The sequence below is a fragment of the Gnatocerus cornutus genome, chromosome 8 (assembly GCF_029298725.1).
Source record: "Gnatocerus cornutus isolate USDA-ARS CGAHR chromosome 8, icGnaCorn1.1, whole genome shotgun sequence".
Lineage (NCBI taxonomy): Eukaryota > Metazoa > Arthropoda > Insecta > Coleoptera > Tenebrionidae > Gnatocerus > Gnatocerus cornutus.
In genome coordinates this window covers 14,547,100-14,562,277 of record NC_142240.1, presented here as the reverse complement: position 1 = coordinate 14,562,277, position 15,178 = coordinate 14,547,100, and the positions used below count along the sequence as shown (strand labels likewise).

The 15,178-nt window shown below is 37.0% G+C and overlaps 3 protein-coding genes and 1 non-coding gene across 4 annotated transcripts in view; 1 reads left to right on the top strand and 3 right to left on the bottom strand.

The window, feature by feature from the left end:
• LOC148170173 (uncharacterized) overlaps positions 1–11,896 on the bottom strand; it is a 39,143-nt gene extending 27,247 nt beyond the window's left edge. The window contains exons 1-2 of the mRNA XM_088043428.1: positions 10,736–11,896; positions 10,665–10,689 (exon numbers count right to left, since the gene is read on the bottom strand). Coding sequence (XP_087899554.1) covers positions 10,665–10,689; positions 10,736–11,711 — 1,001 coding nt within the window. The 5' untranslated portion in view covers positions 11,712–11,896. The remainder of the gene's footprint in view (positions 1–10,664; positions 10,690–10,735) is intronic.
• TRNAT-CGU (transfer RNA threonine (anticodon CGU)) lies at positions 6,388–6,459 on the bottom strand. The gene has a single exon. It is a non-coding gene; the product is annotated as a tRNA-Thr (tRNA).
• Positions 11,897–11,898: 2 nt separating the features above from the next.
• Positions 11,899–12,652, top strand: Tim9a (translocase of inner membrane 9). The gene is made up of 3 exons (XM_088043434.1): positions 11,899–12,251; positions 12,300–12,395; positions 12,443–12,652. The coding sequence occupies exons 1-3, from the start codon at positions 12,189–12,191 to the stop codon at positions 12,578–12,580; spliced, it is 297 nt and encodes a 98-aa protein (XP_087899560.1). The 5' UTR covers positions 11,899–12,188; the 3' UTR covers positions 12,581–12,652.
• Positions 12,411–15,138, bottom strand: LOC148170171 (ras-related protein Rab-32-like). Its single transcript, XM_088043433.1, has 6 exons — positions 14,824–15,138; positions 14,706–14,738; positions 13,221–13,374; positions 13,112–13,172; positions 12,887–13,067; positions 12,411–12,835 (listed from the first exon to the last, which is right to left on the bottom strand). Exons 1-6 carry the CDS (start codon positions 14,942–14,944, stop codon positions 12,687–12,689), a joined length of 699 nt encoding a protein of 232 aa, XP_087899559.1. The 5' UTR covers positions 14,945–15,138; the 3' UTR covers positions 12,411–12,686.
• Between the last annotated feature and the right edge of the window lie 40 nt (positions 15,139–15,178).

Here is a 15,178-nt window from a genome sequence, read left to right as displayed (position 1 = left end):
ATGCGTTCAATCTCCTTAGATTTTATGCAGTCTTTAGAGCGTCTGGGAATGCTATAAGAAAGATGATTAAATTTTCCCCTTTGCGTAAGCAACATGTGGCCAAAGCTCCAATCTTCGAGGACTTTCCGTGTAGAAGAAAATGAGTAAAAGCATTGTCAGCAAGTGAGGACAGTGTAATCAATGCAAACGAATGCATCTGGAGTATCAAACTGTGCTATTCTTCTTTGTATGATAATTTGATTACGTACAACAATAGTTTTAATAGTACTCCACAAAAAGCATCTTCATGTGAAAAAAACGTGTTACACAATGCCTTATTATTCTACAGAACTTGACTGTGGACGTAAGATTCACATAACCTCTAGTAATCTGATTAACAATCCTTTTGTTTTCCTGTGAAGTCTTCGGCATTTAATTCTTTCTCATCTTTCAATTTCAAAAACGATGAACCAAATGTGCGTGAGACACGGGTGTGTTCGAGGTCATGACTCTATTTAAAAAAGAGTTTTATTTTTATCAATCCCCGTTGCATGTCCATAAAGTCCTTGTCGGTACCCCATCGGTTAGAGTATGCAGATTGCACTTAATTTGTTGTGGTCACGATACTTCTGGCTACTTGCAAACTTCCCTATCTTCGACAAAAAACAAGCAAAGAAACACTCTTGATGACCATCCAGCCATTAGTACCGACAGTTGTGATCGCAACGTCTTTTTTTGGTTTTTCTTGTACAGCATCTGTTTTAACGCGAGGCTTTATGCGTTAACATGACTGTGAATCGTCACGCTATCGATGGACGATCACGAAGAATGCCATGATGTCACGCACTTGGACAGGTAGCGTGCTTGAGAGCAGGTTGCATGCTCGCCAAATTAATATTTATTAAAAATGCACAGGTTCGTGTCGGATAGTGACTGTTAACACGCCCACAGGAATGGGGCAATTTACGACATTATGATTTTGTCGACGTATTGGCACTGTCCTCGATAAGCCCTCGTTAGTGCCCCACTTCGATGCCCTAAATCCTGCAGGAGTGGCAAGGGCGCGGCGAAGTCCCGAAGATGGTGGTACTTTTTCCCTCGCTATATTGACTGTTCCATGGTAACAATGGGTCTCTTCAGATTTGCGTGACTGTGTACTTTAGACAATTAGCATCTTAATTCAAACAGAAATATAGAAGATAAGTAAACGGCAATGTACGCAAATGCTTTATTTACACACTTGGTGAAAAATCCTCGCCGCTGTAGCAAATTCCAAGGATAACAACGTTCGCCAAGTGAGTTTACGAATCGTGAATCAGTCCCATGACGAAACGCACGGAGCCTTTCTGGACAATTTCTCGTCATTTGTCCATGTTCCCATTTTGAAAGTTCGGACCAATCGAACATTGGATTTTCTAGAGTGAAACGAGCGACCAGTATGAAACTTCCACGAATTGCACAGCGAGAACCTAAACGTGACAGGATTCGAAACGTCGCAAATGCGAGACGAATACGTGATTACTGCTGCGGTCTCCTGCCGTTAAACCGGTTCCTGCAAAAACCGATAAATAAAACATAACCCCTGACAGGGTTAGCATTCTCCAAGTAAGTGGAGTAACCGCGTTATTCCATGTTTTAAATGTCCTCTGGGCAGCCGACCAAACCACAACTTGGTCCGCAGGAGTAGACGGCTTTTTAACCGATGACGGCGTACGATGAAGTATGTGGTGGTTCTAACTGATCAACTATTGCAGGAGTGGGTAGTCACCAACATCCAAGCACGTTTCTACTTTTTAATTGTAATCACGGTTGAATTAAACATCTGCCGTCTGTATCCTCGTCACGATTTTAATGCTGGATCCCTTCAACATTTTACTCGTTTTGCTGATGGTACGTGGGACTCTCAGTTTGATGTGTCCTCGTAATTTTAGTTTAAGATAATCTCTCCAAATCTAGGTGGACGCAACTTCATCGGATAAAACTTCAAACGTACAGGTAAATGGGTAGTGGACTGAATAAGAGATCAGAGAGGATTAACATTGTTAACGTAAAGCTCTCTGATGTTTACCCTAATAACCTGAATTTTAGTTTGTTCAAATATAATTCAATTAATCCGACTAATAGAGCTTGACCGCGTACAAACAGTGTTGGTGGAGGAAACCACAACTTTTTGATAGTTGTGGCCTCACTGGGATTAATGAATTTAATAATAACTTGATGTATTATTTATACAATGTCCTCTGACGTGTTTGATATCATTATGATTACGATCTCTGACACTTAATAAAGTTTATGATTATTTATATGAGCCTGTATCAATTTTCTGACATAATCATAGCAAGATAAGGACGATCGACATTATCAATTCTTGAAGTGGTGACATTTTTTGACTGTATTGGTTCTAAATTAAATACTGTAAATGTATCCTGCGTATAATTGTAGGAAAACACATGCCTGATCGGCGTCTGATATTATTAATAAGCAGCAGCTGATGGTCGCTGTCATAAAATTAAAAACGTGAAATAATGGCAATTGCTTTTTCTATCCAATTATATTGGCAGTGCTTCAACGATTACAAGCCTAGATAAAGAAAACGAGTACCTAAAGAAGCAATACCAGTTATTTTGAATAAATTTATGTAAGCAACCATTAAAAGAAATAAAAATAGTAGACGATTTGACGTCATCTGCAAACACACCCATAATTAAAGAAAAACGTCGATAATCGCATCCATAATTGAACGACAAACTCTAGGGGATCTCGAAACGACACGCTTCTTCAATAATTCAGAACTGTAAATTTCGATTTGGTGAAATTCACTATTTGTCAGGGATGATTTTTGATCAACACCTCATCCCTGTCGTATTGAAATTTGATGTATTATTTCAATCCCGACGAAAATCCTGCGACGGAGTCGGACTACGGCGCAATCTTCCTAAATCAATTCCCTGCTATGTGGATCGTTCCCAGGACTGCGGGGTAGGTCCAGCTCGCTTCTGTGACACCTACAATCAATACCAGTGCCCGTGAGGGGGTTCCGCATATTGATCGGGCCACCACCATTTTGCCACTGTCTCTTTTCTATCTGCTTTCGCTGGAAGAGCACCGGAAAGATGCAGGGGAATGTTGTTTACACCCGGGCGGAATATCAAATTCGCTGCACTTTCAATATTTCGGGGTTTTCAATTTTTTATCGTCGCCATGAGAATTTTTCGCAACATTATGACGTCACCAAATGAATGTTTTTGAAGTAGCAACCCACTTCTTGAATTGGACTAGACCACATTTTTGATAAACATTTTGATTCCGTTAATATTGAACAACACCTTATTAACACTGTTTTTATTTAAATTTCATGTGCACTAACAAGTGATCGCGTTTTATTAAACTCATTCAAGAAGTTCCCACGGGAACCTTGTGATATATTGACACGAAATAAGTCCCATTTGTTTGATTGAACAACAATGACAAGAAAACGTAATGTGATAAGAAACATTAAAACAACAATGGTTACAACAAAAAATAATAAAAATTCAGGAATGAATAAACATTATAAAATACAATACAAAATTGTATAATCAACCGGTCAATAAATTGCATTCCTTGATGACGATCAGAATTTTAAATCAACACTTTTTCGTGCAGACAATTTTGTTTTTTCGGTATTGTCAGGATAATTATTAACTGTAACGATAATTAGGCAGCTAATTTCGGCAATCCTGCCGGTGGCTACCTCTGCAGTTATAATTAATTCCAGTGAACCGCTACAGGTCCGTATTCCAACAGTAAAATTAAACATTAATAGTTATGGTATATCCACAATCCACGTGTATAGAGGTAGTTTAGGAATACCGTAAATCAGGGTTACTTTGTTGTAATTGATTTTAAACAAAAAAATCTGGTTCAAAAGTTTTTGCATTGAAGAGTAGAAAAACATTGAAATAAAAATTTCTAAATTTAAATTTATAGCCCACTGATAAATTTATACATTTATTTTTAACCACATTTTATAGTCCCTTTTCCAAATCAGAATCATCAAAGCAATTTCAGATGGTTTTATATTTTAAATAAAAATGTTATATAATTTCTTATCCTTTTTACCGTAAGTAATTGGCATCTTGTTGCAAAATAAATTTTCCTTTGTGAAACCAAATAATACAACCCCTATAAGTGAGATAGGTCGTTTTATCTTGCATTACGTAAATTCCTAGAATCGAATAAAACTTTTCCGAGAATCATCTGGAAAACGGAAGCTCTCAGGAACAAAGCTTCCGATTTCTAGGAACTCCGACTCTCTCTTCATCCCTATCAGTGCTTTGAAATGGTTAAAACATGCTCTTTATTATTTCAGCATCCTTCACCACATCCCATTTATCTCAAATGGATTTATGCAAGTCGTGAAAACGCAAACGAGCATGACAATTACAAGACCATAAACATTTAATGGTCGGTCAAACATCTTCAATAATAATCGTAGCTCTTTTACGTCCCGTGCTAATAAATCCAGCCTCTTGTCGAGATGGATGTTTGGATAGGTGAATACGTGGGTGTAGATAAAATCGAGGCATGGTGCAGCGACGTTAATCGGCGTTACAGCAAGCGAACAAGAATAATGGAAGATTCTCGATCTTTCAGTCTGCTCGATCTATACATACTGGTTGGTAAAAATGCAACCGCGAGATACCAAAAAGAGTTGATTTGATGGAAAAATCTTGATTTTCTTGCTCGAAGCGATAACAAGTCTCATTTCATATTAAAATATTACAAAACCTTCAGTAATTTGCTGGTTTTTACTGGCGAGTGTCAGAGGGGTTAAGAAAAATCTCCGCCTTGTATCTAAAACCTTTGAAGTCCATTGCACTCGTGCGTTTATCTATCTACAAGTAACCTTTAAGTTTTAAATAACTGGCGATTATTTCGGAAGACCCGCGAGCAAACTGATTAAGGAGAGCTAATTTTATCCACGCAGACGTCTCTTCAGAGAGCCAAAAAGTGGCTCCTTTGGCTCCGCACCGAAACCAAAAGTTCCACAATGAAACAACCCTCCAATTTCATCCCTGCTGTGATCCATTCAGAAATCGGGACTTGCGCGCAGCTCGAGACCCGGTTAATTCATCTAGTCGATAATGCAGCCACGTTGTTTTCCCCCAACGGATCAATCTTCTCAACGCATTCTGCTACGCACTAACCCTCCGGATACGCAGAGGACTATCCCAAAATTCGATGCGCAATCGCCGGATACGTTCTAGAATTGATGCACCGCCGGAATTCCCTGGAAGAGCTCGTGGACCATATTTCACGACAAAGAAACGAGTCCGATTGATATATTCCGGTGAAAAGATAAAAATCGCAAGAAAACGAATTTGTCATTTTTTCCAACATGAAACATTGTCGCGATAACGTCCTAGACATGAGTCGTAAAAGGACGATAAAAATTCAGCTGCAGCAGGAGGTTACGAGGGGCGTTATTAATTCAAAATGGAACTTTTGATGGTACAAGTTGATCGATTTGTTTGAATTCAGGAATTAATTTCGAAGTGAGAAGGTTTCTGAGGCGCAAAAAATTGGATCGGTATTGACAATGAAATCCATACTTGAGTTGGTTAGAACAATCCTCTTGATAATTTCAGGTCAGTGATTACAGTAATTACGATTTTAAATCAACAATGTTAAAATGATCTTGCAATAAATAATATCCGTGTCCGTAAATTATGGGTTGGGACCATTTGATGGGAAAAACACCCCAGGCCTAGCAGGTTTTTATTTGGCGATTATTATTACAGTAGTGACTCGATAGTCCAGACCTGGGATAATCAATTTTTTGTTTTGCAATCCGGAAATTTTACGATTGGCTAAATCCGGATTTAATAAAACTTTAGGGCAAATTGAACTTTTGAGAAATTCAAACTTGTTTCATCAGTTAAACAAAAGAAATGTGTGTATTTATATAAACATTTTTCGATAATTCGGATCGTTTTGATTTTAATTGATCCGGATTAACGCGACACTACTGCATCTACATCTAGCACTGCAATTGTGAAAAAATCCTCAAATAGAAACGTTTATTTATCCTTTAGAACCAACACATTGATCAGTCACAATTATTTATTCATTATCACTTAACTGATTTGGAATTGATACGTCAATTAATTATAATTGAAACTGAATTATTTACGCTTTAAAACTGAAACAGCGTATTCGGTTCCATAAACTCACTTTCACAAATATTGCATTATGTGCATTAAACAGGTAAATCCACGTTCCATAAACAAACAAACGAACTGGTTTGTTTCCAAAAGTTTTACGCCGTTTTAACAGCGGCAATATAGTTGATCCCAATATTGTTATTGCGACGTTTGGTGCTTTTATTGGTCAAAAAACAATAAAATTAAACGAAAAAAAGTGGCTTGCCTCCTGTGAGGTTTGAACTCACGACCCCTGGTTTACGAGACCAGTGCTCTACCACTGAGCTAAAGAGGCTGTTGATAGGTTGTGAGTTTCAACCGCATCAAAGCATACTAGTGCCATCACGTTCATTTTCCACCGAATCACCCCTTGACTTTATGTAATACCTTTATTATTGAACATTTATCAAACTAACCGATCAATTGGAATATAATTTCTTGATATTAAGTAATTCGTCCCACGATACCGATAGAAATTGATCATTATTCAACAGAAGACTAAAATTAAATTTATCTTACATAAAGGTTTATTTATTATGCCCGCATCATCTATTTAAAGGCAATAAAACGGTTATAAAAATTTGTCAATTGCAGAAGGATCTTCTGTAATAATACATAATTGAGTAATCGCAGCATCATCATAATCATTGTTAATTGTAAGATGAAAACAGCATCCGCCGCTAATAATATACCGAAAATTGTTGGTGTTACACCTTCGTGGATTTTTGTAATAATGTTGACCATGAACGTTTCAACTGTGGATCGTCATGTTTACTATTTGCATACAACTAATTACCATTTTTATCAGACTAGTCTACTAACGTCACGAACTAAATCCATCGTAAAGTTGACAGATTAGCAAAATTCCAACGTTTACATAACGAGACATGAGTACACCCAACACTTTTTTTAACTTCCTACTATATCTCAACCGCAAATACCACAACCATATGTGATTACTGATTAGATTAAAATTGTAATCTGATAATCGATTATATTCCAAGCCCACACAATCCTAAACAAAGCTCGCTAATCCAAATTTTGATAATTGCTACTACCCTATTCAAGAGTCATCAAATTACAGTCGCACCATATGAATATGACTTCCTATTAACCACGCCTACATCAAAGACAATTGAGAACATGAAAGTCTATCATAAAATTTTGATATACGTGGTCGTCATATGAAATGCGTGTTAATTTGTTTACGGTTTCTGTTGAGCTAGTTATGTGCAGTTGTTCAGTTAATTCAATTTTTTAACCTTTTCTAATAAGCTTTATATTGTTCGATTTGATCTGACCTTTCGTCTGTAGCAGAACAATAAGTAGTGAAATTTATAAATAATAAATGTGGATGGAACACGTAGGAGGATCCTTGTAGGAATATCGCCTTTAACTACATTCTGATCTCTTAATATTTGAAGAGATAGGAAGCAGGGGCATATTGTTTCGGAGAAATTTTTCAGCAATATTGCCAAATTTTGTTCAAGACGCAGAAAGTTTTTTAATGGTTTGTCAATGTTTAAAGAGTAACAGTCAAACTGTCCCTTCATGACTTAAAATGACAGAATAAAATTTATGGAAATAAGCAAATTAGACTAAATTAGATTATGGGATTAAGCTGGAAATAAACAACTAAAATAGAAAACAGATATGCAAAATTTCGTTCGAAATGGAAATGTGGCTAATGTGGTGTCTGATACGCGTCAAATTAAATTGTGTGCAAATTTCTACCAATTATTGGATTCAGAGACTTATACAGACATCAAATATTCTGATTTTCAGGCTCTTGCGTCAGTCAGCCACTGGACTAATCCAGACTTTCAGACATCTAAGTAAACATTTAAGAACAACTTTAAAATGCATTTTCTGCTAGTCGCTCTAACACCAATAACGACGGTAGATAAAAACTACTTAAATTTAAGCCTTAGCCTCGATTACAGGATGGCATTATGTAAAACTGAAAACTGCCTAATAAAATAAAGATTTTCTGCCGAATGAATGAATATATTATGACACATTCTATTCGAAATACATATATCTGCATATGAACCCTAATCCTAGCCATGAATGAATGAAAAATGTCATTGTGTGCAAAAATTCAATATCACTTATATTGTGCGACTCTTTTAGTAACACATTAAAATACAATGATGAGGACACCAGTGCGTAATAATACAAAATGAAGAGTTAAGAGACAATGAGACATTCACAATACATATAAAATTAATCAACTTCCTTCCAGACTTAAAGAACGCTGTTTGCATATTTCCAGAAAATATGACAAGTTTAAGACCAACTACATTGGTGTTGTAACTTCTATGATATAAACACGCAAGATACAGCTAATTCTCTGTTTCGAAAGCAGCAGGAAAAAAACTTTATAGCCCCAGTAGCTTATCGCAGTTGCAAGTTTGCACAACGTTATGAATTACGTCTAAAATATTCAAAAGGGGCTTCTTCTGTGTGCTAAAATTTGAAGACGCCACGTGTTCTCGACACAAAGGAAACGTCTGCCAGCTCTAGCAGAACCCCCTTTTTATGTCCAGCCCGATGGGCACTCAGGTAGCTCACCATTGCACAATAGTCACGACATACGACGCAAATAATAAGAAAAAGGGGATCGATGTCTTTGAAAAAACGCAGGTTAAAATATTTTAAACAAACAAAGAGTCTGTAAGAAAGCAATTAAACAATTAACGAGGACGTTGACACCGCTGTGTAAAAAAACCGGCGAAGATATTTATTCGTTTTCGCAAAAGCCTCCGCCTCTGAAAGTAAAAGGTGTAAAGCGTGCACTAATACGACGTAGTAGGGAAGTCTGGAAAGGAGCCACGCGAGCGAAATGTGGAACACAAAGACGCCCTCGAAGCAAGACGACAGCTGCTCAAGGAAACCCCACGTTTAAAGACATCTGCGAGTGAAAAATAAAGAAAACAGGAGGGTTGACGGGACAAAGGTGCGGTGACGTAAGAAGCGTAAAAAACACGGAATTGTACTCTTCAAAGAAAGGGAAAGGAGAAGGGTTGCAAGCTATTCACGAATTCGATTTAATGAACCGAGATAAGATAAAAATGTCGAACTTAAACCCACAGTATTTCATTACTGTTATCAATTAATCAAGCGTTGGATTTATGTGAAGCAGGAAAACGTGATATCGACTAAAACCAAACAAACGATAAGGAAGTGATAACGAAATTAAACGTCACAATGAACAAAAATTATTATCAATAAAAACGTTCGATGTCTTGAGGCTATTTGTAGCAGGATTAATTTCTTTAATTTAATCCATCCTTTTCATTCACGGGGCAAAAATAGCAGGAATTATTTATAGGCCACAACGAGGCTGCAGTGTCACAACCAAATTCTAGTCTCATTGACAAGTTATTACATCAAATTGTCATTACTGTATGTTTCCAATCGAGATAAATTTACTTATCCGAAAATAGCACCCATTTTGAAAATCTCTTGAGAACACTTGACCCCGCTTGGATCATTTTATTCGCAACTTGGCGCATATTTATTGCAATATAATAATCGACGATGTGAAACAGACTGTTTCGATCGAAAATAACCGTCTTATTTTAAACCGTTTAGTATACACAACGCATTGTACCATAAACAAACTTCCACATGAATACGTTTAGAGAATTTTCCATACACAAGAAAATTATGGTTTTAAGGCACGAAGTCTTATTGATTGAATTCTAAACAAGTCGACACCAGGTAAAATATTGCAACAATTTCAGCACTTACCTTGCAGCCCACTGAACAAGTGACACCGTTTCACCTACGCGAAAAATCAACAAAATCGGATGATAAAGAGCGACTTTGAGCGACAAAAACATTCTTTCGCAATTAGCACGGAATGGTAAATGCGGTGGGCGATAATTTAATCGATCGAGTTCAGGGGGGCGCCTAGGCGAAATGCGCCCGAAAGCTACACGGACTTATTAATTTTGACACCGGAAATGAAGAAGTTGCTGGTAAAATCTTCGATAATTGAAGACACCAAGATTAGAATGTCAGTAAAAAAACAATAGAGCCAGAAGGTTATCGAGCTTCAGGAGTTTAGTACCTAGTCCAATTTAATCTGTCAAAATTATGAAAAAGGTATTATCTGTACTTCAGTTACACAACGAAATTGTTATCAGTTTATCAGTTATCAGCTTTTTTTTGTAACTCGTCCGTTAACTTTTAGGCGCATTCCTCCTAACGCTGTACCGAATAAAGGGCATTACTGATGCTCGCTCGGAATATATTCAAATCAATGCCTATTTCCAATAAAATGGAAATCACGCCCCGGTTTATTATTTAATATTTGAGTTTTGAAGCAAAGTGATGACTTTTATATTAAATCCGAGCGAAATGCACGCTTTGGTATGACTGCGCGACTATTGATTTCCACGTCTACTTCTATTAAAAAATTGTGCTAAATCACCGTCACTGCCATTTTAAATCCCACAAAAAACTGACTGACAAAAAAAGACAAAATCTTACCTGGAGGCGTTGTCTTGCACCACATCTGCAAAATAAAAAATAGTAACGAAAAACCCACATGTGTAATTTACCTAAGCTCTGAGCCTGGATGCCCCGAGGGCTCTCCCCAATTTGCCTGGGCTCGAGCGGCGTACATTCGCGCTTCTGAGGCTGCACAGCTAGGGGATTTGTCGATTTATCAACACAAATGTTCGAACAAGAAGACGAATATTTTGCCTTCGCTTGGAGTCTATAAGACAGAATTTCGTCTTGGAGACTATTGATCACATTCCTTGTGTCATCAACTAATTTGTCTCTATTGCATGCCAGTTCTTGTTTCAATTTCTGGACGTACTCGTCTTTGGGACTTGGAGGTGGATCACAACGGTACTGTGTCCGTAATTTTTTTATGTAATCTTTAACTGACTTTTCCTCGCTTGGGTACGATTGATTTTTAATTTGTTTGATTTCATCTCTGAGCTGTTCGACATAAAAATACGAGTTCATCGAAGCTTTCTTCTTCGGTGTTACGGTACCTGAAGTTGAAATTGAAACTTGGTTCTCGTGTTGACAATTCGGACAAATTCTGATTTGAGAGACTGGTTTTTTGCAGATCGAAATTTTGGTAATGGGGCGACTTAGCTCATTGACATTTTGGTTGGCTGACATAATCGCCTTTCGTGGAGTTCGTAGTCTATTGTCACTCACATAACGAATCCCTTTTGGTGAAATGCAGCTACATTTATGCAATGCTTTAACGGACGGTTTTTTTCTGATGTTACAGCGCCCCATTGTCGTTGAATTAGAAAGAAAGTTATCGACGAATTTAAAAATTGGATGAAGAGCTAGATATCTGCTTCCTTCAGGGAGGTCACCGGTATATCGCACTTTAGGAAGACCGGTAGTCTGATGGATACAATTCGGAAAAGTACCAGTTTGTCGGATATAATTCGGATAATTATGTTTCACAACAGTTACTTCTGGTGGTTTTCGGTTTGTTGGTACTCCACGTTGATAATTTTGGACAGTAATAGCTTTCATACACACTGCATTACTCATTATATGCATGTAAACAAACTTTTAGGTTATGTTTCGGTTGTGCATCACAGAGAATTTCACGTACACGAAACAAAACCTCACAAAACACTGATAGTCACTACACGAATTAAAAAATTTAAGTTACACTGTTGTGTCTATTAATTTCGAAAAAATTTCGAAGGACGCGGGCAAAATTAACTGAAATTTTGACAGGGAAAAAAATTGACAAACGGGCGCGGTGGCGACATCTATCGGTTATCCGTTTCTGAACAAAACCCCTAATTATCATGCTGTAATTAACATAAAAAGGTGTTTTGCAATTTATTTACATTGCGATTCAGATCTGTTTATTTTGTAGAGTTATTAGGACGAAATTTGTTGCGTAATTTTTTTTACAGAGGTCTGATTTATCAATGTTACCGACCGGGTTACGTCAAAAATCGGTAACGATTCTAACCTGCAAAAAATCAACAACTTCTAACGTGATTGAAGTAATTTGCAATTAAGATGAATGTGACTCTACCCCCAGGAGCCGGCTTGGAGAATGTCGACGCCGAACAAGTCAAAACCGTAAGCCCCCCGAAAAACAGGAACATAACCTCAAACTGTCTTTTTTAGTTCAAAGACTTCTTAATTTCGTACAATAAACTGGCGGAGCTGTGCTTTACAGACTGCGTGTCCGACTTCACCTCTAGGAATATCAAAGGAAGTGAAGTAAGTATCCCGAAATCTGTGACTGTTATTTATTTGATCAATTACAGGATAGATGTGCGCTAAATTGCCTTGAAAAGTTCCTCAAAGTAAACCAGCGAATTTCTCAGCGGTTCCAGGAATTCCAGATGCTTGCCAATGAAAATGCACTTGCGGCTGCTCAAAAATTGGGTCATAATCCGACCTGAACAATAATTAATCTACTTTTGTTATTGTCGTCGTTAGTACAAGTTTGTTACAAAATATAGTTTTATCCAAAACTCTCATTATTTTCAAAAACAAACCCACCGCGGCTCATCTTTGACAACAATGCTTCTTTTCATTCTGATAAAACTGAGTGTCCTCATTCTGTAATCTCACCACATCATTGTCTACAATGTCAGCAAATTGTAGACGCTCGTGGTTATTAACAGCCGCGTCTATTAGTGTTAACATTGCCTCATCTGAAATAAATATTAAGTTAATGTTGATGATATTTACATAAGTTGGTTTACCTATATGCACGTTATCTTTCGCTGACGTAATAAACCACGCTAGAATGTTATATTTTTCACAGAAGTTCACGATTTCTGCGGGTAGTGTTGCGATAGTAATATCACCTTTATTCGCTAGAATCACCACAGGTACAGGATTCCCTCCCGGAAGGTGCACTTTTCGCCGTAAATCCAACAGCCACTGAAAACTACCTGTTACTTTCTTACCAGAATAAACAGACTTACTTTTTCGACGGACTGGAAGGTCTCTGGACGGGTTAAATCAAAGACGATTGCAGCCGCGACTCTGCAAAATTACCATTGCGGGGGCTATCAATAAAGATGATATTCTTACGCGTATCTGTAGTAGACTCCAGTTAAATACCCGAAACGCTCGTGGCCTGCAATGTCCCATAGTTGAATGCTAATTTGGGTGTTTTCGTTCCAGGATAAGTTTTTTATTGCAAAGTCTGCGCCGATGGTGATTTTGTAGGAAGATGAGAAGGTTCCTGGGACAGTCAAAGCTCTTCAATTTTGAAGATTTACGGTACTTTCGATATTTATGACACAAAATGGAAAATTTCTATTCAGATGCATTTGTATAATTATTTTAAAGACCACAAATCAAACCGTAAGAAAGCTTTTAATGCCACCACAAATTCGAGTGTGAAACCAGAAATATCAGTGGCGTTACATTAGTTATTATCTAATCAAGGCTTGAATATAATGTTGCCTAAAATACCTACTTTTCTCACGTAATAAGCAATAAAAAAATGCCAAAGAATTTGAATGAACTCTCGAGTATTTTAAAGAATCTGGAGGAAAATATTCGCGGATTTTAAAAGATCCTGAAGGATATTGAAGAATACTCAAAAGTATTAATGAACAAGAAAACCTTAAGTGTTTTCTTCGTGCTCATTTCTACAACTAATAAGTTTGTATATTTTTTTTGAACCGCAAATCTGCCCGTAAAGAACCAAATCCTTTTTTACATGGTCGCCACAAATTCGTGCGCGAAAGCTAAAATATCAGTAGCGTTACATCGGTGATTATCTAATCTAATTTTATCAAACTTTACCCACAGTACTTTCGTCGTGAAGTTTTATCTCGTTTAATTTTTATTTGATAAAAATTATCAGATTATCACTAACAATAGAAACGTTTAAAATTCCTAGCAAACAAATAATAACAGTAAGAGTTGTACTATAAAAACGCCATTTCGCGGACCTTCATTATGTAAATAAAAAACCGATTTACATAGCTTTCCGCCAAAAAATGACCTAGAACTTGACGGTTTTTGTTATGGTCAATTTATTTTTCCTTTGTTCAACTAACTCGAAAACTGCGAGTCTTTGAAAGTAATAATGACGTCGTAGTCAGTTATTTCTGTGAAACTTGGAAGTACAATACCTGCGTTGTTATCAATCAGATAGCTCGACAATTCCGATTATCAACAAATTTAATTGATGCCTAAATTATCAATTTAGATACGCTCGGGAATAACTCCAAAGTTCAGAACGTTTGTGACCTTACCCCGAACAATAGATAATTTCACTGCAATGAACTAGACAAAATAATGACAATTTTGCAGTAGTGTTTCACTGATAAGACTGAACTACATTAAACATGTAAATCCGTAATTTTAATCCAAACAATGTTGTCACCGATGCTTCTGTGGACAGGTCTATTTAGAAATTTGGAACGTTCTTTATCGTAAGGTTTCATATTGATTATCAAGGTATGTAAAGAATGCGGCTGGTATCGATTATTACGAGAATTCATAAACAGCGTGAGTAGAATGACATAAAAATCATGTGATTCTTAATTAAAACTAACTTACCATCGGAATATCTTCTAATTATGGAGGTTTTCCCTGAAAGAAAAACAAAACGTTCGAAAAAATTTCACGTTGAAAAGGTGTGAGTGCAAAAAGTGAGTTTTTAATAGAAAAACTTTACCAACTCCAAAATCGCCAATGACCAGAATTTTGAATAAGAGCTCTTTTTTTCGAAGTTGCGCCACAAAACCATTTTGTTCAATTGGTGGAAGCGACCTTGCAGCTGCCTCTTCGTTGTCCATTTTAATTTTGTCTCACCGAAAGACAAAATAAATGCTCAAACGTACATAAAAATATTATCAACTACCTCATTGTTAGCTCGCACTTATCTATCACTTGCGCTCAGTCAGGTGGAATTGGCGCTAAACTTGTACAATAATTAAGATAAAGGAAAATTCGAGTTGTCGCCATCTGACGAGTTTTTACCGGAAAATCGATAGCAGGAATGTAGGAATGGAATGTTCCGGTGTGTGAAC